A 25,331-nucleotide genomic window follows, 5' to 3' on the forward strand; every position below is an offset into this window, starting at 1 on the left:
ATTGAAGACGCTGGAGTAGAGTCTGAGCAGGTAAGTAGTTCTTAGCTACAGTCTAGTCGTCATGTAGGAAATTTTGGTTTCAGATAGTCTCTATGGAAACAGATGCTGCTGAGAAATTTGAAATTGTGCAGACGCAATTATTTAGGTGTACCAAATGTCTGAAAACCTACAATGCAAAGAGAAACCTGCAAAGACACGTTAGCACTGAATGCGGCAAGGAACCGCAGTATGGCTGTAATTATTGTGGGTATCGGAATTATAGGAGAAACGAGCTTTTAAAGCATGTTAGAAATAAGCATGGCTTTCAGGTGTTCTTGGAGAGTCAGAAATCGTAGTATCCTACTATTTCTAATGTTGCTAGCAAAGTTTGTATTATATCGAATTATATGAAAGCAAAGCCCATATTAAATGTTTATTAAAAACTTCCCAATTTTTTGTCCTAATATGATCCCTGGGAGAACTGAGAGATGAAGAATAATCGTCAAATAATGATAAAGAATAATATTATTTGTACTGCCTCAATGTTGTCTTTTAATCTTCAACGAGAAATTTTTGTTTTAGGTTATACAGATGGAGTCCAAAAGGTCCGATACACTTACAGTCAAGTCGATTATCCAAGAAGGGCTAAATTCCAAGCTCCCTTACCAGCTACGCAGCCTCCAATGAAGGCTTTTCTTAAACCCTTGAAATCAGCCATGAAGAAGGAACCTCCACAACAGGTTGAGAAGATTGATCGCCCTCCTTCTAGGAGGGCTTCAGGGCTGTTAACTGACAGCCTTTCATGCATTTTTACTCGAAGAGCTAATGAGCAGCGCAAGGTACCTCAACAAGGAGCTTTTTATGAACAACCCTCTAAGGAGATATCAGATACTGAATCTACAGCGGAGAGGAAGACATTTGAAGTCCCAATGACAGCTCCAGAACCTCCGAGAATTTCTCAACCCACCCCAGATATAAGTATGGAAGATTGGTTTGCTGCGAAACAGAGAATTCTGGGCAATGTTAAACCGCAGACTCCTGTGGAACCTGTGAAAACCCACCAAGAGGTCAAAACCTCAAAACCAGCTCTTGTAGATCCTCATGGGTTTGACATTGAACCCCCCACAAATATAAACAAAAATGTCTCCCCCTATGTGCCCTCGCACAGCCTCGAAAGGGATGAGTACGAAAAGTACAAATCTGAGAAGATTAATCTGGCAATGTTGCAAAAGCGCCACTCTCAGTCTGAAGAGACAAGCCATGAAATTGCCTATGAGGGCAATGAGGAGTATGAGGCCGAAGACGAGGACATGGAAAAGTACCACATAGAAAGAGAAAGCTATGCTTCTGTAGAAACACAAGCTGAGTATTACTATCAAGAGGATGCACCTCAGGAATATTATTCATACCCAAGCGACAATTTCAAAGAGCCTTTGCCAGTGAGTGGTGGAAGCACTCAGAATATGTGTCACAAGTGCTCCTTCCAGACCACCAATTTAAAGAAGTTGCGCGATCATTTGAAATTTGTTCACGGCGAGGATGCTGTTGTGGGGGGAAGCTCCACCACTAATGAACTTTATTCTCGAAGAGAGGGTCAGGAAGATTTGTTCACTCGTAGAGGGGAGCAGCCAAGGGGGGGCAAATTTAAACGCAGGAACACTTCAGTATTGGTCAATGTGGTCTCCAATGACGTGGTAACTCCTCCAAGTAGGGATGAGTCGGAAAGTCTGGTGGAAGGAGACGAGGTCCGCGAGAGTGGGGTGATGGCTGCCATGGAGTATTTTGAGAGTACCAAGAATCAGCCCAGAAAGGTTAATCCTTATAGGAGGAGTACTGATCAGCTAGATAAGGAGTGGATTTAAGTTAGTTTTTTTGTTGATGTTAGGAATACCTAATTTGGTTGTACTTATAAGCTTAGTGTTAGCTTCTAGTACTTTTTTTGGTAAAAACATTATACTACGGATTATTAAAAGATGTTCTTAATAGTCAAAGTAGGGTGTTCATTTGTTGGGTAATGTGGTGGATACATAAGAGAGGTATGATTACTATGCAGATAAGAAATGTCTGTCCCTTTGAGAATTACAAAGATATTTATTCTTAGAGAGAAGAATTCTTGAGGGTTAACTTTGTTAATCATAAATTCAAAACAAAAAATTGGCAACGTCGTTTACGGCAATCTCAAATAACGACAACTTTTTTCCCATTAAAAAAAAATCTAATCCCAGTTTCGGAGATGGTTGTAATGGGCATTCCTAAATAAGATACCCTGTATACTTGGTGACACAAGTAGAATTAGACAGACGTGTAAGGTGTTTGAAGGTGATTTTCAAGACTTATCTTGTAGATCTAGATTCTAGATTTAATAATCCAGAATCGTACCATATGAGGATAAAAAAGACTAAAATTCTGCTTTTCAACGCTTTTATGTCATTTCAAATTTGTTATTATTGCAGACGAGTTGCGCCACTTTTTATGTATTTTTTGTTTGCTTAATTTTTCACAAAGTTCCAAATGTTCTTTATAAGTTGGAAAATTTCGTGAATCTGCAGGAATGAACCAGAATCGTTCTGAGTGGGAATTAAAAGGGGTGTTTTTTTTTTTAGTTTTCAATCCCCTTATCAAATTCAATTTCTAGGTGTTCACAAATCAGCGAGGAAAAGAACAGGCGTTTTCACTTGTCACAAGTGCGGACGCCTTTATAACAGAAACGATTCTCTTCAAAGGCATCAAAAGTACGAATGCGGAGTACTCAGACAGTTTCCTTGCACTTTCTGTCCTTGGGTGAGCAAGCGCAGATGCCACTTGTACGGCCATATTCGAAATAGCCATTCAGATCTGGCTGAAGAATTCTTCAAGGTGCTTGGCCTCAAAAGGCATTAGATTATATTGATCTGTGTTATTAAGAATGCTGTTAACAATTGTGTTTGTTAGTCTTTAGTTTACCTTGGTAGAGAGTGTACAGTCTTAAAATCATTAATTCCAAGTCCCAATTGTTGACCTCAAAATAAAAACTTGTTTTAGCACAAGACTTGAGCGTGTCTCGACCCTGGGAGTCTTGGCCCTCAAACCTTATGCTGCCCATGATGTTGATGCGAGAGAACTTCAAGAAGAGCATATTTCAGAATATGGGCTCGGTGGACTCTAGCAAGGTCAAAACAGAGAGGTAACTCAACAAACCTATTGTTATTGTATCGTGCATCCCTCATCCGACGATATGATAAGATTTCTGGTGTGGAGTCATGGGACAGTGCCTTAATTTCTGTCCCATTTGTCCGACATCCGATGATTCGGTAATGTAATGAACATTATTCATATTGTAATAATCATATTATATGAGCTCGTTACATATAAAGACGGATGACAGATGCGTGGGAAGCATGTGTTCTGTGTGTCCATTATTGGATGATACGGCAAACACTCTGATGGATCACAAATCATACGATGTCGGATGAATAAAACTTAAATGTGCTGTTCCTTGATAAAATTATTTCAACATTTTGGCAGCTTTGTGACCTGTCTTCTAATCGCTTTCTTCGTCGAATGATAGATGACGGATGCATTGGACAGAAACTATGTAACTAAGACGTAATTAGAAATACTATTTATTGTAGACCAATTATACCACAGGCGGAATGTGGAGGCGGATTTGTTTGCGGAGATTGCGGGCGCACTTATAAGCTAAAAAGCTCATTGCGCAATCACCAAAAGTGGGAATGCGGTAAGGAACCGCAATTCCAATGCCCTTATTGCATTTATAAGGCCAAGCAAAAGATGCACATGGCCAGGCACATGGAGAGAATGCACCGTGATGTAGATTATTCTGGAATGATGCTCTTGGATAAGAAAGTTGAGGATGTGAAACCGGAAACCTCTTGAAACTGCCTTATCTCTGTACCTTTAAGTGCCTTTACTCTTTTTTATATCTACGTTTTAGCCACATCGTGATACTTTTATATTTCATCACCGTGTTGTCAAAATTGTATGTGATAAAGCCAATTCTTTACATCATCGCTAGATCTACTGGTGCTAGAATTATTACAAGTTTACATTGCGAATGTGATTGATACGTTTAGTGTATACTTAAGTCGGTAGGTTTCCTTAATGACCAATTCCAATGGGACCAACCACAGCTGCACAAGCTTGGTAGTTACCTTTTTTTTTATATATGGCTACCAGTTATAAGAAAGACATTACTTCCTGAATTAGAGTTAAGTTGACAAAATGCTTTTTGCGATATATTACTTTTGCCTAAATATTTGAATTATGCTTCATGCTCAATCCAATGCTTATTTAAGTGGCGATGCTCAACGGCTTATTCATTAGATAGTTAGGGAAGTGTCATATTGTGTTAAAAGTCGTACCAGAAATTTACATTCGGTTAGTTTTAGCTCAAAGAGCCTTCTATTCAGGGTTTTAGGTAGATTCGTAACTTGAGGTGTGGGGACTTTACAGCTACAAATCCAACTACAATACTCCAGTTTTGTGATTCTTTTTATACCATAATGTACATTGTTAAAAATTAGTAAATACGTTAAAACATAGTTCCTGTACGTTGTTGTACTCTTCAACCAGTTCTCAATAGACAATATTGTAGTGAGAGTGGGTGGAAGTAGCGTATAAGAGGGACAGTTACCCTCGGTTTTGTTTTGATACACAAATCAATCTTTTCAAATTTAGATGCCTCCACCCTACTGATAATTATACTTTAAGTCCAATAATTGTTGAATTTTCATTTTAAAAAAAACTGAAATATTCCATTCTTGGAGAGGGTACTTACTTTATAATATACTTATTCTCAATTATTACATCGTCTAACTGCACATTTTTCAACCACTTCACATCTCCTCCCTAAGAAAACTAAATAATCAGCCCTTTGCAATTTTAGGTCGCGCTTGTGTCACTTGTCAAGAAGCCAGAATCCGCAATTATAAATGCGCCTTTTGTGATAAGAGCTACTACTACAGGCAGAACCTGGATAGGCACAAAAAGTACTACTGTAGAAGAATAGATAGAGACCCCTTGGCACCATTCTAGTGCTAAGAAATCGTATTACTGTTAACTGCTCAGAAGGGATGTATAAGTATAATTGCAAGTCAAGTGTCAGGGTCATAATATGCCCAAATATATGCTTATCAACAATTATTGGCTGTTTGATTAAAACTATGTCTCGCCCTTTCTTAACTATGGATCCATATCCAGATACCATTTGACTAGCCCTTTTATGTTATTAGGGTTATAATAAATTCTAATTTTGCTTAAATTTTACCTTATGTTCACCACCTAGTACATTTCTTCAATTTCCCCAAAAGAAGGGTATATTTATGAAGTCTATTTATCAACCAAAGTTATAGCGACATTGGTTTTATGGTCCGGGAACTTTTCTGGTTTTGCATATTATTGCAGTCGGACAGTAATTTTGTTGAGGTGTGCAGAGCCAATACAAAAAAGAATATTCGTTCTTCACCACTATAGGGAAGCCTTGTAGGCAGTTTTGGACCTATAAGTATCAAGATTTTTGTTACCTGCGTCATTAATTTTGTGGTCCGAAACTCCTCATATTTTATATCTGAATGTAACCCTTTAATTTTTAGGATTATCTGCCACAGTTAACGTTTGCAACCACTGTGGCAAAGCATACCAGCACCGTCGCAACCTCAACAGGCATAAGAATTTTGAGTGTCAGAAAGTGAAGTCCTTCGCTTGTCGGTATTGCTCTTATGCCAGCTACCACAAGTTTCAACTAAAAAGTCATGTTTGGTGCCAGCACAAGGACTTGTACCACGAGTTCAGTGACTTGTATTGTAAATAGTTGTAGTTGTAGTTAATGTTCCATTGAAACAAATGATTATGGGCTAATTGTGAGGGGTTGCTTTTAGAGCGACGTTTCTATCGTTGTATGCAGTGTCCAAGGCTATACAGCAACAGAGCTAACTTGAGGAGACATTTGAACTTCGAGTGTGGTAAAGAGCGAAGCTTCTTTTGCGACTTTTGTCCTTATAGTTCCTTCCAGAAGTGCACGTTAAAGAGACACATGTTTAACAAACATAGCGCCATTCTGAGCCAGTAGCTGTGATCAAGCAATACATTTTTTTTACTTGAAGCAACTTGTTTTATTCCTTAAAGTCTGTTACACAACTTCTAATAAATTCCTTGGTTTTAGCCCGACGAAATAGAGACGGATTTGAGTGCGATACGTGTGGTAAAGTGTTCAAATACAGTCCCAACCTTTACAGGCATCAGAGGTTTGAGTGCAACAAGGAACGCTCGTTCATTTGTCCTTATTGTGACTATGCAGCTTTCCAAAAGAGCCATTTAAAGACTCATGTTAATAGGCGCCATCAGGAGTTTTATTACACCTTTGAGGCCATGTTTGGTACCAAAGATTTTACGCGGTGATATTAAAATACTTTGATTTCTTATTTGCATTTCTCATTGTCTCAACCCATTTCCTATAAGCAAGTAGTTAACAGGATTAAGACATTGAAACATATAGATGTGCATCTAGTCTATGAGTTTATATGTAACTGCCAGTTCAAATGGAGGACTTGAATTTATTGAAAGAAATCTCGTATTATGTGTTCTTGGTAGTTATAAATAGTGGATTAGTTGAGGTTCCGGGAAGTTGGTTAAATCCAACATGCGACTGTAGGAGTGTCATGGTAGCTAAGTATCAGTAGATTTGTCACCGTAGATAGCCATATACTTATGGTGCTCACCATCTTTCGACTGACGTTCCAGACATTTTCCGTTACTTATACCTGTATCAGTCAGGCAAGGAAAACCGAGCAGCAGATGCCTTAAAGCAAAAAAAGCGCAAGACCAAAAGCCTCAAGACAGAGAACAATGAAAACTCACCTATGTTTATGTGTCCCAGGTTTGTTCTCTATTCATTTATCTAGTTCCACACTTCTAAAGATAATCTTTAGGTGCCACAAATGCTACCAGTTGCGTCACTCTCTTACTAGACACATGAAGTTTGAGTGTGGTCAAGAACCACGCTACTCCTGCGAACTTTGCACTAGGAAATTTAAGCACAAGTACGATCTCAATGTGCACATGAAAGGACGGCACAATACTTTGAAGGAAAGCAACTATTTATTGAAGGAAAGCACCAAAGACAACGTGTCGCAGCCATCTTCTAGTAGAAAGAGTGGTGGAAATATTGATGCATCAATGGTTGGTCATATTATTAATTGACACCTTAGTTATAACTTAGGTTAAGTTTAAGCTTTGTTTATTATCGTATTTACTAATATTAGTCATAGTTTCATAAGACTGCTCTATGTAAACTTATGCCAAATATTCTTGTACAACTAGAGACTGAGTTACCACAGCGCAGTACCATTAGGAACATCACTTATATTGTAGCCTTTTTGATTAAACTATTTTGATATGATAATTGTTGTATTTGGTTTATGGACCTTATTTTTTTATTTGAAGAAGAAAAGTTGAGATTAAATAATGGGATTCTAACCTATTACCTTCGCTTCTAGAAGGAGAAATTGGAGTCGCAAATCATTATACCCAATTACCATTTAGTGCTCGTTTGCACTGTTAAAGATTAACGGGTGTTTATAATAAAACGCGTACTTGTGATGAACCGTAAACGTAGGGCTTTGATCAAGCTATTTGCTATTAACTATCAACATCTGATCGCCAATAGTGAGTAAATAAATTTATCCAAGACATGTCACACGTGTGTTTGGTTTTGGATGTCGATCAAAAATTTGAAATTTAGGTGTAATATTAAAAAAAATTTGATAGTGTATTTCGTTTTTTTTTAAAATATTAATTTTGTAAAAATGTTTATAAGAAATTTAATTAATATTAACAAAACATTTAATAACAAAAGATCGTCAGAATTCAAATATTCGATTAATTCAGAAAAGAAACCGACTTTTGTAAATTAATTTTCTGATCTTTTTGTTGGTTTCGGGGAAGGTACTACAGAATCACCTAATGACTGTCCGAAAACAGAATATTCTACCTAACTTAAAGTAAGTCTAGAATAGTAAAAGTTTTTTAGAATCTAACAATAGTGTTAAATCATGAGGACTTTAAGTTTAAGTGGGGGTAATATCTCTTCGCTGTAGTCAAAAATTCCTTCTATTGAAGATACTAAACAAACATTGCCCCACATATGTAGCATTTTTTGCATTTTTTGTGCGGTAGTACCAGATTTGACTTCTATACAAGCGGTCGCTAAGGGTATGCCAGTTTAATTATATTGACGTTTTTAATGGCTATTTTAAGACTCAATCTGTAATGTCCATTGTTTTCAGCCTGTTTTTTAATTTTAAACATCTATGTGTGGTTTATGTTAATATGTACATTGGCGATCCTAGTAAGGATTCGACAATAATCTAAAAACATAAGCAGCAGGTAAAGTCCATAATTTTTTATTCTCCCTCTCACTAGTTTTTTTTTCAAAATAGACTAGCTTTTAGTTTAGAAATTTAGTATAACTATTATCAGAGAGGAGCACATATCAAAATTCACAACAATCAGACACCCTGTGGTACAATGATTGCCAATTTGTTTCGCTAATAATTCATGAAACTGAATGATAGAACAGTCTCGAGTGAGTACATTTTAAAAATTAGTCTCCAGTCCTTGATTGCAATGAGATTGGAGTGAGCTTTATTCTACTGTAAAGTTCTCTTTACTGTGTGCTTAACTTGTTGCAAGATTGTCATAATGTCTTTCTTCTTCGATATGTACTTTCATCTCGGGTGTTGTATCTACAGATTTTATATCAAAGTATTGATACTTAATCTGAAAATTTGAGTTTATTGGTCCAATATAGTAACACTGGGAACCACATCTCTTTATAAGTAAGTAGTAGGTAGCTGAATTAGTATCATCCTGAAACTGTTATCAAATTGCTAGCAGTACAGTTTCGAATTTGAAAAATTAATTTTGAATTAGTTCTCATCATTGATGAATGAACGTGTTTTTTATTAAATTTTCAGTGATTCCTCGAGGCTAAACTTCTTCGTTTTCAATTTTCAAAAAAAAGGAGAAACGCGTACGCTTAGAATTCCTCATTATATTTCTGGATCTATTTTCAACTTCTTCTAGTAGATCAATGTCTCTACAGATTTGTAATGTTTGAGAATTTTCGAGAACGTTCAATGATGATCGTTTCGAATGAACGAATATTGACTTTGAGTTTTGATATTGACTTTCAAAAATACGCTTTTTGAAGTTTCTGAAGACTTTTGGGATTTATGATGAATTGGCTTTCTTGGCCTCCAGTTTTTAACGAAATGTTTCAACTACATTTAAATGGAATTCCCTAGTTGTTCTCGATCAAAGTATGAAAAATGATTAAAATGGAAGTAAGAGGATTCATCCTCTCTCCCTCTCTCAAAATTTTCAGCAATTTTTTTAAAATGATTCATGTCCTATTTTTAAACTAGGTTGGTATACTATTACTAACATTTAAAGTATGCGTTCATTTCCTTCGTAATTGACTCACACAGGTTTTCAGCAATTTTGGGTCTTAGACAAACTGTTATTTGCGGGAGCAGTACCAAAGCCATATTAATCTTAGTTTTGGTTTTGTTAAGTGAAGATATATGGAGAATAGGAAAGTAGGGGGTCAAAGCTCCTTTCTCTTCACCAGATTTCTGTCCTTTTTTTAAAATACTCTGGATATGTCCTTTTCATCTTACGTGTTGCTTCGTCTTGTTACCTACCAGTTTCACCAATTTCAGTCATGTCCTGTCGATTTTTCAGTTGTTTCCTGTATTTCTTTATTCAACTTTTAGGGCACACCAATCGCGTGACCTGCCCAGCCTGCCAAAAAACCTACAAGAACAAGGAATCTTTGAGAGTGCACCGGATCTTGGACTGTTCCCGAAAATTTTACCACTGCTCCATTTGTGACCAAGCCTACAGCCGCAAGCATAGCTTGAAAAGACACATCTGCAAGTCTTCATGCTGTTAGTGCATCCAAACTCAAAAAAATAAAAGATAGTTTTCAATACCCCAACAGTCTATTCACTTACCTCTTCACTTCTTTCCTCTCCATCGTCATTATTATCTTTACATTCTTCCACGACAAATCTCTTCCAGCCTGTAACCTCCCCCTCTCATGGGTCTATAGTACTCAAAGGCTTAATAGTTTGAAAAATTCCAAGAAAACCGCTAGTATTCGCGTTAAACTTTAATTAGATTTCTCAGTACACTTCCCTGGGTGTGATAGAGTGCAAGAGAAACCAATAAATGAATAATTACAGGAACTTCGTGTGCAGAAGGGTAAAAGTTCTTTTGGATTCATCAGCTGTTGCAGGATCTGGTCCTCCAGTAAGTAATTTCACACCTACTAATTGACATATTGGATTTATCTATAACTCATGCGTTATTACGTATGAAAAATCAACTTGTTTCGGAGTCATCTGCAGGCATCTGTTCTGTATCCATTGTGTGTTGCGTATCATTCTGTATAATTTGGTATGAAAAATGTTATGGAAAACGGATGGTGAAGGTTTTTGGTGTCATAAGTGTCGCTTTTTGCGTTTGCTCTCGCTCACTTGGCTCAATTATTGTATATTATGTACAAATTCTTCATTTGTGAATAATAATTTATCCTCTCTATTTATTCTTATATCTTCCTCTCGTCATAGGTAACAAATTGCCCTATGTATGCGACATATGCGACACGAAGTTCTATTCGAGGCCCACCTTCATTAAACACATGGAGTACCACATTTTCATCCGGATCTATTCCAAGCTGAAGAAAGTGGGCGGTACCACCTCCACCTCTTAAATCTTTTACTGTATATTAATTTTGCAATGTTTATGTAAATGTTTATCTGATGTTTTGTTCTCTTCAACCAGCGTGTAGTGTGCTGTTTTTCGCAGTATTCTGGCAGTAATGAACTTTTTCATGGGTGTCAGAATATTTGCAAGAGAAGTGAATGGGGCTGAACTGAATGTCACATTATATAGTCTATTGAAGTTATCAGTTTTTTTTATTTGGTAGTTTTGGTACGAATCATTGCTCTGAAATTGGTCCGACATCGATAGAAGCACTGAAAATTATGCCAAATATTTTGTGTACCATGTATGTATTACTAGTCATCTAATCCCAGTTTGAAGTTAATATAAATACCAGAAAGTGTTCTAGGTATAATCCTAAGTTTTATGCCATGTGTTGCTTTCCCCGTTGTACCACATGTTAGTAGATATAAGTATTCCAATTTATGTTGTAAAGGTTTTGTTCAATGTGTCCGAGTCTGAAGGCGACAGAAATATCACAAATCATGGAAGATCAAATTGTATCTCTTTCTCAATCAGAAATTAGAAAAGAAGAAATTTCTCGATTCAATAAATGGTGTTTGAAGAAGTTAACCTTTCTGCGTGCCAAGTCATCTTGAATTTTGGACATCATTGAGCTGAGATGATCTAAAGCTTCTCGAATGAATATGAAGGTTTCAACAGATGAGAGACGATATTTAATAGTCCGAAGAACGTTTTGGTCCTAGGGATTTTGAGTTTATACCTTAGGTATAAATCGAACACATATTGACACATATTTTTTCACATTTTAGGTTCCCATGAATTGTTCAGATGCAACTGTGGCAAGAGCTACAAACACATCCAATCATTGTACAAACACAGAAAATATGAATGTGGCAAAGCTCAGACATTCGCATGTTCATTCTGTCTTCGGAAATTTCATCACAAACATTGTTTATTGAAACATGAAAGGACCCAACATGTCGAGAAAATTAATTTTGTCGATTGTAAATAGTGCAATTATAACCTTCCTTCACTGGAATTCATAACTAGAATAGCCTGCCCTAGAATTAAATAAATTGTTATGCCTTTAAATGTCTTTCTAGTGTACTTTTCCCATCATTGCTTAGTTAGACTGTAATGCTTATTTAGTCCTTCCTGCCTAGTTAACTTTCATCCTGCTAGATAGTACTACTAATGAACAAGGTACGTGGTGATGGGATATATGAGGTATAGAAGATGAATGAGTTGAAATATAGGAGATGTTCTAGAACTAGAGTTGATGGGCGAGTACGTGTGCCAGGATGGTGTATACAGCTGCGTCAGATGCTCCAAACAGTACAAGTTCAAAGGAAACATCCGACGTCATCTGAAATACGAGTGCGGCAAAGCGGCGAACTTCTGCTGTCCTCTGTGCGACTTCAAATGCAAACGTTTTGACTACCTCAAATTTCACCTGAATTCCAAGAAGCATGCTGATGCCAAGTTGCAGCCGGTACTGCTATAATAAGCCTGCATTCCGATCAAATGTAATTCTATGCATTCCATATCGAGTATTTTATTCTATATAATATATTTAGTATTTTTTGACACCTCAAATGCTTGGATGCAACTTTTCACTAAGTTGACACATGACATTTTTATTATTGTCATCGTTTTTTTTAATAAGATTTTACAGGGTGCGGTGCCCTTTACGTTCTTAGGAGGGATGAAATCTCAAGTGATGTGCATCTCGTTCCAATAACATATTATTAGGTTGAATTTTTGGTTAAGAAAACTATATATATAGTCCGTCCAATTATTAAATTAGGTTTTTGGTGAAAGGGTATTATAGGCTTAGGTGTGGTAAAGTTTAGGGCTAGCGTAGGTCATTATATCCTAGTATTGTTATAGGCATTATTTTAGGAAGAGTAACGTTATTTTTTATATCACTTATTGTTAACGTTCTTATTAATGCAATAAAATAGTTCAAAAGACCGTTATTTATAGAACACTCCTTAAATTTCCAAGAAATAAAAAAAAAAATCTAATATAATATGTTTATTGCCCTTTTAGTTGAGCCTAGTTCGCTGCGTCTACCAACTTCAGGTTTCTCGTGCGACAAATGCGACAAAGTGTATAAAAACAAGAATCATCTGCTACGCCACCGGAAGTACCAGTGCGGCATTCAAGTGGGATCATTTCAGTGTGACTTATGCGCGCGCAGGTTCAAGCGCAAAGATTACATGCAGGCTCACAAATGCATAAAAATTAAGAAGCCTGCGACTTCAAAAATGTGATCTTGAGAAATGTCACTGCACGTGAACAGGTAGTGCTTCACTTTCAAGCAGTTCTGTGATATGTGACACAGTGTTGGATGTTAGTATTAATTTTATGATTAATTTATGTGAATTTAATATTTATGTTCCAATAATCACATGTTCGCTATAGGAAAGTTCTGTCCCATTGGGGGCTAATAAATGATATTTTATAGTTTTATATTTTATATAAGAAGCCATAACAACTGACCTCCTAGTTCTACCAAAGCATTAAAAGTCCTACCTTGTATAACATGTTAATATTGAGTTGAAACTGGGTAATAAAAACCATTAGTCCAATATGGATATAGAAAAATTGTTATAGACCATCAATAGTTTTTCTGGACGATATTATTACTAGATAAAAAATCTGTATTGCTATCAGTAGGACGAAATGAAAGAGGAGAGAAAGCCGAACTAAAAATGTGCAATATATTTTTATTTTCGAAAAAAGCGCAATTTCAAGAATGAAAATTGACTCTCTGGGCATTTATACGTAAAAAAGTCTCTCCTACTGAAAATGCGTAGGATTTACATAAATATTTCCTATTTTACAGAAAATGTAATTATGTAAATCAATGTATTCACCGATTTTCATTTTTTTTCCAAAAAACAAAATCGCTCTTTGGACATCCTGTGTAGTAGATGCGCGATAATAATTTGAAATTTTTAAAATTATTCTGTATCTATTTACTTATCCAAGATGGAAACGACTTTTCTGCGAATGTCAACATCCATTTTAAAACACTAAAACACTGGAATTATTTTCGGGCAGCATAGAAATGTGCAAACAGATTCTTGTTTTCTTGCCGAAGCAATTTTTTTTTCAGTTCACGTTTTTCCAGCGGAAGGATTCCTGTTCTGTTGTATAGCTCTTCGCTTTTGATAAAATTTGCCCATTTGTGGACTGCCTTAGTGTAGTTTGGTGCTTCCTAGCTTCAGACTGTTTCTTAGATCATAATGAAAATGAGTCAATTGATAGGGAAAACCGCAAAATTTCGAATTAGTATGTTAAAATTCTAAATTATTCTCATTCTCTTATCTTTTATCTATTTATTTGTCTTATGTTGAGATATGAGTTACTAACGATTTGGCAATTTTGTTATAGTCTGATACATGGACCCGCTGATTTTATCGCGCTCTTATTGGAATTCTTAATTACTATTGCTAGCTCTCTAACCAGCCATAGAACTGTTTCAACAATCTAACTCGTTTCTTCTTTCAGACGGTTATCCTGGTTATCCTTGTTCGAATTGCGATCGTTTCTATAAGCATCGCTCTTCGTTATATAACCATTTAACTTACGAGTGCGGCAAGGCCAAAAACCTAGAGTGCGACGTTCCGTTTTGCAATTACAAGACGAAGAGAAAAGGCAGCTTGAAACACCATATGATGACGGTTCACCATATCCATATAGCTGGAGGACGCAGAAAATACAAATATTCTAAGATCATGTAGTTTTTAAATATATTTTTACATATTACTGGATAATAGTAAATTTTGATTCTTCTCTATTCCTTATAGATTAAATTTTACGATAATGATCCCTAAGTCGAAATCTGATTATAAAATATTTTCAGGATCTAATGAACCTCAAGAATCAACAACTCAAAATAAAGATGCCTCTGAGGTCGTGGAAAGTGACAATACATGCGCCTCGGACCATATTGACCCTAATAAAATATCATATTTCAACCAAGCTCTGGATTTAACCGCAGTATCTCACGTGGAGGAACTGGATAGTGAAGAAATGATGGATATGAGCGAGTTGGAGAGCATAATGGCTCAGGAAGGCCAAAATCAGGAGTTACTGGAATCAGATATTGTGTGTGAGATTTGTAATACAGGATTCAGGCATATGTCCTCTTTGAGATATCATAGAAAGCATAGAGTGTGCTTGAAGCCCAAGAGAGGTACTTTGGTGAGTAGCTTGTAGGAGTTTGGATTTATCCAGACAGTTTTTCCAGAGGAAATGGAGCCTAAGGTGCATCAGTGCGAAAAATGTGAAAAGGTTTTTGCAACTGGATCTGGATATAAGTATCATGTGAGGAGAAGTGTTTGCGAGCAGGAGGAAGAAAGAGGTCATTAGATTGCTCGATTTTTATTTTTTTTGCAGTTGTATACGAAAGTTTGTATTATAGACGGACCTAGAATATTTCAATGCCCACTTTGCCTTAAAGTGTTCGCCACAAATACGGGGCTAACTTATCATACTAAGAGGAAAGTGTGCGAACAAGTACAGGAAGAAAAAGGTAATTGATTCATCTACAATCCACACATGTGTCTGAAAGTTTACTTAGTAAGCTTTCCAGTAGATACCTTGTGGATCCATTTCCCTCTTCTTCAGGGCTTTGATCATAGCCCTGATGAAGAGAGATGAATTGATGTTTCATTATTACAACGTTCCAGAAGAGGAAGTCATTCAGTGCGATAAATGCGAAACTTCGTTTCGCCACAGAACTTCTTTGCAGTACCATCTCAGCCATAACGTGTGCACTAAACCCAAAAAAGGTACTCTGCTTGAAAAGGGTTGAATGGGCTGTAATGCTGAATATAACCCTTAGAGCGGTGTCCACAACATTCTAATTTTAGGCGACAATTTCCCAATTATACAAGGTGTCCCAACTGACACATTGTTACAATTGTTCTATTTAAGCTTTCCATGAATTTTTAATAGGTTCTAAGATATTATCTGTAAACGAAAATGGGGGTAACCTCCTGATGAAAATTGCCATTGGGGCAATTTTCCCTATAGCTTGAATATTATATAATTTGAGGTTTTTTCTTCATCGTCTCCATGCTATTACTGCAATAACAATTTGAATCGCCCATCCAACCCTCAAGCATCTTTATCCCAAAACACCCTCTGCCATGTGAAAATTGCAGAGGAAGCCGAACCAAAACCTTTGAAATGCGAGCAATGCGAAAAAATTTTCTCCACAACAACCGCTTTGGGGTACCATGTGAAGCATAATGTTTGTGCACCTAAAGAACCTAAGGAACCCAAAGGTGAGTGCTCCCACCAGGGCTTTTATTCTACAGCGCCTGGCGAGAATCTCATAGAAACTACTAATTCCGGGTGGGAAAAATAATTTTCTCCTCAATCAAACCTGATGATAATCTCCTCGAAAATAGCAAAATTTGACGAAGTATGCGTGAACTTCTCACCAGCGCCTAGGGAATAAGGGTCCCTTGCGCACTACCCGATTAATTTTGCGAATGCGCAGCTGAGGAGCAGCGTGAATGTCACCTGTGCAATGCCACCTTCAAGCACTACAACTCTCTGCGCTACCATCTGACACATCAAGTTTGTGTTCGCGCTGCGCAGATGGAGAAACCAGAGCCGAAGGTGCTACAGTGCGAGAAGTGTGAAAAAGTGTTTACCAGCAACTCCTCGCTCGAATATCATGTGAAACGGAAGGTGTGTGAGCAGGTTAAGCAGGTGGTACCTGGTCCACCATACATTTGCGATATCTGCGACACTTCATTTGAGCTCCGACAGACCTGGTATGCTCATGTGCAACGACAGGCCTGTAAGAAGTATCCGGAAAGGTACATGACACATGATAATACTAATTTGGAAGTCAGTGTGAAAATCGAAACCGAATAATTATTGGGAATTACTTTATTGGTTAGAAATGTATTATTAAAGTTTAGAGATTAGAGGAGGGAACTGCATGGGCCCCCGCCTCGACTGATCGGGTCGGGCCTTCAATTTTCAACCCATGCTGGGCTCTAGATTAGAGTCGATGTAATACTTTTTGCCATAGCGTGCTATAAAAGGCGTTATTCTGCATTATAGAATTAAATTTTTTAATGCGTTATTCGAGGTCTAACAACTAAATGTTTGCACAATCCACAATTTTTATTTTAAAAAAATTCTTAATGTTTCTCGTAGACTTTTGGAAATTTAGTTAAATATTATTGTTGTTTTACATGTTTGGATGGTTATTTGATTGTTGATAAAGTTTAAACTGTTCCACTTACAAAAACATTATTGGATTTATTTTACACATTGTGTGGGCAAATATTGGCACATGCTATTCTTAAACTAAGAAATATAAATTGTCCTTACTCCTCTAAAAGAATGAGTACTTTACACTTTACGAGACATTTGAGTCATGTGGAATCACGAATCCGGTTTAAATATGTTCGTTGATTGTTACTGATAGCGGATATGAATTTGTCCGGATATGATGAGGATTTGCAAAAGAAAAGGGATCAGAGACCTCAAAATAAATTTACGAGGCTTGCAGATATGTTTGTTAAACAAAAACATGCATCTGCCGGTTGCGTGAGTTTGTTTAGGAGCTTGTTGGATCTTTTTTTACTTTACAAAATTCATATCCAGAACTATGTATCCACTACTAGTAACATTCGACAGACGAATTTGTGCTTGATTCTTGATTTGATGTATATTATTCTTAAGGACTTGACGAGGCATTGGAATGAAGAGGCATTAGATGGGTTGCCTAATTATTAAACATTTCTTTGATTTTTGTCGCACTAAGAACCGATTTTTTTACAACATTAGGAACCGTACCTTAATGAATATGTTGTTTCTAATGTCATGCAATTTCAATTGACGATGCATGGGGACAATTAACATTTTTGGTTTGAGGATTTCTTCTTAAGTCATCAACAAAATATACTGAATATAATAATATTATACGTGCAACAATTTAAACATCAACATTTTTATCACATAACATTTGAAAACTGCATGTGGTCAAAAATCTGGAAGAGGCTTTGAGATTTTTTTATTATAGAATGTCCGGACATTTAGTTGTCAGGGCTCACACATATAGATGAGTAATATGTGTGACATTGGTGCATATAACCTTAATTATTATTATTATTATATTGTTTACTATTATTGTTAGATAAGAGGAGGTATAAAGGTATAATAAAAGTGTCTACAACTATGAATTTAGAGCTTTATTTCTTTCTGATTTTAGCACGCTTTTTCAGGTAGATACCTGAAAAGGAGAGAAAATTCCTTTGCTTCTTTTCAGAAAAATGGCATCATTCCATCCATTCTCCCAATCGTCTCATAAATATGCTTTCCAGGTAATAACACTCAAAATATGATAGTTTTGCATTGTATATGGTATGTATCAGTAGAACAGTGTCTAAAGAAAGTTGAAAAGGTTTTTAATTCCCTTTAAAGGTATTTAATTTAATATTTGAAACATTTATTAAATACTACATAATCTTCATTGAAACAGTTAAAATAATGTAAATAATAATCTTAGATATTTGCGTATAGTGTTATGAGTTTGCTTTTTCCATATGTACATATTTTTCTGATTTACTCAATAAAATAACACAAACAATTTTCAGATTATTACAGATACTTGAACATGTCGAAGATTCGTGCTAGTAAATACAAAATGGATGACCGTGGACGATATCCATGTAAAAAGTGCGGCAATTCCTATAAGCAAAAGACTCATCTGATCAGGCACTTGAACTTTGAATGTGGAATAGATCCCAAATTCACCTGCATCTGCGGCAAGAAGTTCAAGCAGAAAAGTAACTATAACACGCACTTCAGAACAGTTCATCAGTGTAACATGGACGTTGAAATGTTCGGTTCATAGCTTTCTAGTATTATTTACCTTATTTATGTTTCATATTGTTTCCTCAATGGAGAAACCGAACTGATCTTGTGATATGATAATTTATACACCCAGTATAGTAAAGGCAGTTTTCTACCAATAGTGGGAGTTTGATTATTGAAATTCGAACTAAGAAATTATGTATTAAATAAAAGACAGATACAGCTTTTAGGCACATGCATTTCACTAATCTCCAGGATTCAAGGCAGGAGTAATTCGTCATCATATGAAATATGGATGCATAGTGGAGCCGCAATTTGAAATTCAAGTTGCTCTTGCTGACTTCGCTAGACAATTTTGCCAGGACAAATAGTCCAGGGCTTGGTGGTTCTTCGATGTTAGTTCCGTAGAGACCTTGTCTGTTCCAAAATCTGCACTGCATTATCTACCAAAGATTTAACAGAGCACCAACAGTATACATCTTAAAAAGTCCAAATACAAGTTTTTACGAAGCCCAAAATGATGAAATTGTATTACATGCTTTAAGGTGGAATTTCTTGTTTTGCTAACTATTATTTTTATTGCTTTGAAAAAAAATATGGGACGCCATGTAAGTAGGTAAGTATAGAACTCATTTTAATGGGATTGTTTCTTGAGATTTAAAGAAATGTATTAACCGAGAGTTCCAATTATAGAGACGCACTTGAAAAACCTACATAACATCGAAAAGAAGGTTTAAATTACAAATTCTTTCATACCGTGCACCCTGTATACTAAATTTTCACAATTCTGAAATTATGTTTAAACCAAGAAAAAAATGAAAGATTTGCGGATTTCATGTGATGTCAACATCATACGTCATCATACAAGGTGTTTTAAAATTATTGAATAATAATTTAAGAGTGTATTTGAGGTCTGAACAAGCTTTGTTACCAACATTTAGGGCGTTAATTTAAAATTTTATTTTATTCTTAATAGTGCCTACAAATCTTGAGATATTTTGTTTAAATTTGGAGTGTTTGTGGAACGTATGCTCGACCTATACACATTTATCGAACAATTACGATAACCTATATGGTAATTTTTTCCCTGGGGTCATACCCCCTTTTACCACCTTATCAATTATTCTTGAAATTTACATTTCTCGTGTAATTTGGAAAAAATACGTTATACGTTGCCTTCGCTTCTTGAATCGTTACAAGTTATTTCTGACTGTTTTGGATTGGTCTACTACTTTTTTGGACTGAAGTCTTTAATAGGTGGGTCTTCAGTCAGTTTATCAGAGTTGACAGCGCATGCAAATAACTCTGAGTTAACTCAAAATCATTTCTACTCTAAACCATAGAGTAATTCCTGATATTTCAGCAACCCACAGATGCCATTGCGGAAAAACCTACAGACAACAGTACAACCTTAAACGTCACCAAACCTACGAATGTGGTCAGAAGCCTGGATTCATCTGCCATATCTGCGGTTACGCCAGCTTTAGGAAGAATGTTCTTAAATTGCATTACGTCACCAAACACCCCAATCAATGATTCTTAATTTAGTTGAAATAAACGTTTTATTTATTTGCTACATCCATATAAAGTAGTTGCTAGAAAGTGTGACGCAATGCGTGGTTTTGTTGTTGAGTTTGAGATAGCATGAAGGTGCATGCCTGAATTTTCAATCTCTTTGGTTTTAGCCCCAACACAATACCAATGTCGTAATTGTCGCAGGAATTACAAATACGCCAAAGGGTTGAGCCGACATATGAAAGAATGTGGGCGCGAGAAGAAAATGAGCTGTCAATTTTGTCCTCATAAGACCCACAGAAGAGAGAACTTGAGGATGCATGTTATGATGAGACACGGTCGTGAGAGCCTCAGCTACGAGCTGAGTAGTCAGCTTAGCCACTGAGTAATTAGCACTGGAAAATAATAAAAAAATAAGTTTGAGTTGTTGAAGTAGGTAAATAGATTTGATGAGGAAAAAAGGAAAAATTTCTAATCACTTTTTTTCAAATTATTGCTATTTCTATGATATCCCATTCCTCGATATTTTTAAAAATTACATTCCGAAATTTTTGGTCGCAAGAAGGAAACGGCACGAGATAATTGCATAATTACTTTTATCCAAATTCGAAGTTAAAATTGTATTCCGAGATTTCCTTATATTCCGGACTTGACAGACTGGCCAAAAATACAATCTCTCTCTTTCCAAATTGATCTAAAAAATTCCCAAAAACTCAATAATTACACATTTGAGGAACGAAATTTCATTTTTCAGATCGTAATTTTCAGACTCTTCCTTTTCCTGTGCTTCCGATGTCCAATATTTCTTTAAATCCAGTTTTTAGTGAACTTAAAGACAAGTCAAATATCCCTTAGCAGCTTTCAATCCTGGGGAAAGAAATCAGGTAGGTATGACCATATGGAAAACCAAAACCAAATATTATAATTTTCAATTTCTGGTGAAAGTGCGAATTCTTCGTATCGGAGATGAATGTTCTTTTTATCCCCCTCTCTCCCTTTCTCTCTCCCTCTTGCTTTATTCTTCCCAATTCTACATGTTATAGAAATGAACATCCAAAGAAATCTTCTATAGAGTTATCTGAATCAGTGTAAACTGTGGTAATCTGGTTGGCGGGAAATGCACACGCTAGGCCGAATTTTAAGTCATGATAATTCCTTCCTCAGATTGAAAATTTTAATGCAAATTTCGGTTTTAAATGAGAGAGAATGTATTTTTCTTAGACTATAAAGACGGTGACACTGGAATGTTTTACAGGGTGATTGTCCTAGCTCTTAACTTTTTTTTCCCAGTTTTAGCTCAGAATAGAATGCAAATTTACTCCTTCCAACGCACCAGTGTGTGTGTATTCCCAAGAAAGGTAAAATAAGGAAATAAATGTTATTTAAATCCAAGAGATTTTTATTTATTCTATATGTAAATACCGCTCTTAGTAGGTTTGGTGATGGGTTTCATCGACTTGAGAGAAAACCTGAAAGTCTTAAGTAGAACAATTTTAGGGGTCCTGCTCGGCAGAAACCCCTTCAATGTGGGGGGGCTGGCTTGTCCGAAATGTGGCAACACTTTCACTAGGATCGACAATCTCAGAAGACATGTGAATTACATTTGCGGAATGAAGCCGCAGTTCAAATGCAGCTACTGCGCTTACGCCTCGAAGCACAAATACGTGCTGGCCCTCCATATTAAGACCAAACATGTTCCCGAGTTCAAGAATGTTCCGGAATTCAAGCATTTCCTGAGTATTGACGAATGAAGATGACGAAGTGATCTTTTCGCTTTTCACTGCCCTATGTTAAGGTTGTTTGGGAGATGGGCCTTTATTTTAATTAATTTGTAAATATATTTACACGATTTTAATGACAACATATTATCGAGAACAATTTATATTTTTTTATATAGATTATTAAGTAATTTTATACTTTTTAACTTTTTATGTAACATTAATAAAATTCTAGCAACATTTTCATCCCTGCTTTCTCTCACGTCAAGTGGTGAAGGTACTAACCCCATCACCACGTAATCACATTCACAACGAGGTTAATGGGCTTCAAAACCTTTTAGCATATACCTGCGACCTCTGCGGTAGGTTCTACAGAAACAGGTCTTCTCTGAGGCGTCATAAGCGTCTGGAATGCGGGGTCGAACCCAAGTACCACTGCCCCTTCTGCTTCAAGAGGTTCAAGCATGAGCACCATTTGGAGCAGCATCGGAAAGCCAAACTGAAGTGCTCAGAAGTGGACATGAAATTGCATTTCTTTGAGTGATGTGCGTGGTTGGTTACTGTGAAGTTTGATCAATACTTCCAATTTAGTTACGTAATTTATCATTGTTCTTTCCAATTATTCCTATTGTACTTATTAAAATGTATAGGATTCGTTATTTTCAAGTTCCGGTTCTTCAAGAATTTTCTCTGTTAACCGATTTCCTCATTTTTCCTTTTTTTAATTTAACACCATCTGTCATTGGTTTTAATGGTATTTTAATATACGGGGTGCTTCTAAAAGATGTTTACAACGCTCTACTACAGTTTGCTGGGATCAAAATAAAATAGTTTACCTATAAATTTGCCTTAATCCAAAAGTTAATAACTTAGTGGTAAAAAATGGCAAAATTAAAATTTTAAAATCAATTTTTAAGTATAGTTTTTAAATCACACTATTCAAATTCGTGAAATTATACGAGGAATTTGAAACACACTGTACATTTGTTTCCCACATCACACATACATCGTCATTATCATCATGACTATGATTTTCAGAACCAGCATTAAAAACTTATTATTATATTTTAATTGTCATTCTGTTTGTGTACGTTAGTTTGGGTTGATCTATTACTACATACAAAAGAGTAAGGATTATGTTCATATTCTTTTATTCAGACATTCATATTTGATTCATTTTACCTATGTGTTGTAAGTCTACGTTTGGGACGTTTTCTTACCGAAAAATCCATCATCAATATTTTATCTTTCGTTTAATCGATCTTTTTAGTCGATTGTTTTTGGAAAACTATACGTCTTGATGCTTTGAGTAACTGTACGTAAGTAATTTGAGACATAAGGATTTGATTTAAATTTCTAAAGTCTGAAATTTGGAAACTATTGACATTTCGTCATATCAGAATTATAGTGCTATATGTGCAATAAACAGATTTCTAAGAAAATGTAAACCAAACTTTCGTATGTTATATACATATACAGATTGCGGCGACGATTAGTGTCTATATCTATATACATATATTGTGACGTTTAATGTCTATGAACGCGCATCCACGTCGCGCATCTGGTAAGATCTGTGGAGCTGCGGCGACGGGAACTGAATTTAATAAACTTAAAATTTTTGAAGGAGGTGGGTTATGGCTCGCCAAATAATGCAATAAATTTTGAGTTGCTTTATTAAAAATTTGCGTGTAGACAACATCGTTTATTTTTATATCGAAAATAAACAAAAATACTAATTTCCCCACTAAAATTACTAATACCCCAGAGATTTGATTAGAAAACGCCTGGTTCCAACGGAACGATTGTCCCTCCCACAATAATCGAGAGGTACTGGAGTTTCTTCAAAGCGATCGTACCGGATGCGCGACATGGATACGCGTTCATAGACATTAAACGTCACAATATATGTATATAGATATAGACACTAATCATCGCTACAATTTGTATAGAATAGTTTTTCAAATATTAAAATCTTTGATTCTAACAGAAGGAAGAATTTTCTTTGATTTTCGTTGGGATAACCGGAAATGGAAATATGTCCAAATGTGTATAGGAGATTCTGAAGAATTCTGCAGTTTCCAAATTCTTGTGAATTTCTCCAAATTTAAGAATTTTCCAGATTACCCAGAAATTCCAAGAATGGAGATTTTTCAACCAATCCGCTATTAATTACGATGATTTTAATTTTCTGAGTATATCCCACAATTTCAGAAATTACATGATATTTTTTAAGATTCACGGAAGAGGTAGAATTCGTTACTAGTTTCCCCGCATTATCGAATGCTTCTTCTACGTCCATTAAGAATGTGAACACCATCTCTTTTTCTTAAGGAAATATCAGAATTTTCTCTAAATTTGATAGAACCAGGGCGTTTACAATTCACCGAATTTTCCCTTAATAAATATGAACTTTTGTCTTAATATTTCTGGGAGTAATGTAAGCAGTTATAGTAAAATTTTTTTTTATAAGCTAGGTAGTAAAAGTGCCGTTTTACTGTCTGTTATGGATATTAAGTATCTGTATGCCATTTCAGTATTATTGGCTTCATTCTGGTGAAAATCAAAGGGGCATCAAAGAAAATGAAATTAAAGGATACTATTTTGTGATGTTTGAAAGCATGTTTATTTAAAAAAGCGTTATCGTTTTCCTTCGCTGGAAGAAAAGAAAAAAATGCATTCTCATCTTGATCATCACGTCACGTATAAAGTAGGTTTGATATTCTTTATGCTATTACCATCATCACGATATGAATGCATGTGGTTGCGTATAGTGATATTCTTATACTTAATAATCCTATGTAACGTTTAAATAAATGAATAATTATTGTGACAAACTATTTAAACACACTAAAATCTTCATGGCCAAATGCATGAATGATGTTGTTAAGAATTATGTCATTATCATGGCATGTCATTTATGTAAACTTCCCTCTAATCAGCTCTTTTTGTAGATTTTTATTTCTTCCCTTCGGAACTTGCCCGAAGGGCTATAAAGACAAGTTTAAGGTCCAATAAATCAGGACCATTTACAATACATGAGGAATCCACGTGAACATCTTCACTCAGAAGAGCAATCTCAAGGTGGCTTTCGACCAATTTTCACCAGTCAAATGACATCTTTGAACTTTACATTGAAATAAAAAATACATATTCAAGTTTTTTCCCCCACAGGTCGTTGTTTTGAGTTTCTAACACTAAATGTTTTGTAAATAAATCAGTGAGGTGGTGCTTTGGTTTCGGACTTTCGGGATCTAAACAGACAAAAATTATCGATATATCTGTTTTTAACCGATATTCCAGGCTTCTTGTTCCATGAGAATATGTTTTGGTGCGTCGCGTGTTCTAAGAAGTACAAGCACAGAAGGAATTTGCTCAGACATCGAAAGTACGAATGTCAGAAGCCTCCGCAGTTCAAGTGCGAGGTCTGTCACAAGTTTTTCACCCAAAGAGGCACTTTGAAGGCCCACCTGGCCAAGCATTGGAAGTATGCCAACTTAACAGCTGTCGATTGTT

The 25,331-nt window shown here is 35.9% G+C and overlaps 1 protein-coding gene across 5 annotated transcripts in view; it reads left to right on the forward strand.

Annotated features, from left to right (window-relative positions):
* LOC136411715 (longitudinals lacking protein, isoforms J/P/Q/S/Z-like) overlaps positions 1–25,331 on the forward strand; it is a 112,822-nt gene that overhangs the window by 26,456 nt on the left and 61,035 nt on the right. For 2 of the 5 annotated variants that reach the window (XM_066394381.1, XM_066394382.1), the window contains exon 5: positions 562–1,970. The exons of 2 other annotated variants lie outside the window; for them this stretch is intronic. In XM_066394381.1, the coding sequence (XP_066250478.1) occupies positions 562–1,841 (1,280 nt within the window). In that variant the 3' untranslated portion in view covers positions 1,842–1,970. Of the gene's footprint in view, positions 1–561; positions 1,971–14,602; positions 14,936–14,989; positions 15,104–15,163; positions 15,275–15,431; positions 15,534–15,908; positions 16,032–16,249; positions 16,869–25,331 lie in introns of those variants that run through there. One more of the 5 variants, XM_066394383.1, reaches the window with a different exon arrangement.

This window comes from Euwallacea similis, chromosome 10, assembly GCF_039881205.1.
Source record: "Euwallacea similis isolate ESF13 chromosome 10, ESF131.1, whole genome shotgun sequence".
Lineage (NCBI taxonomy): Eukaryota > Metazoa > Arthropoda > Insecta > Coleoptera > Curculionidae > Euwallacea > Euwallacea similis.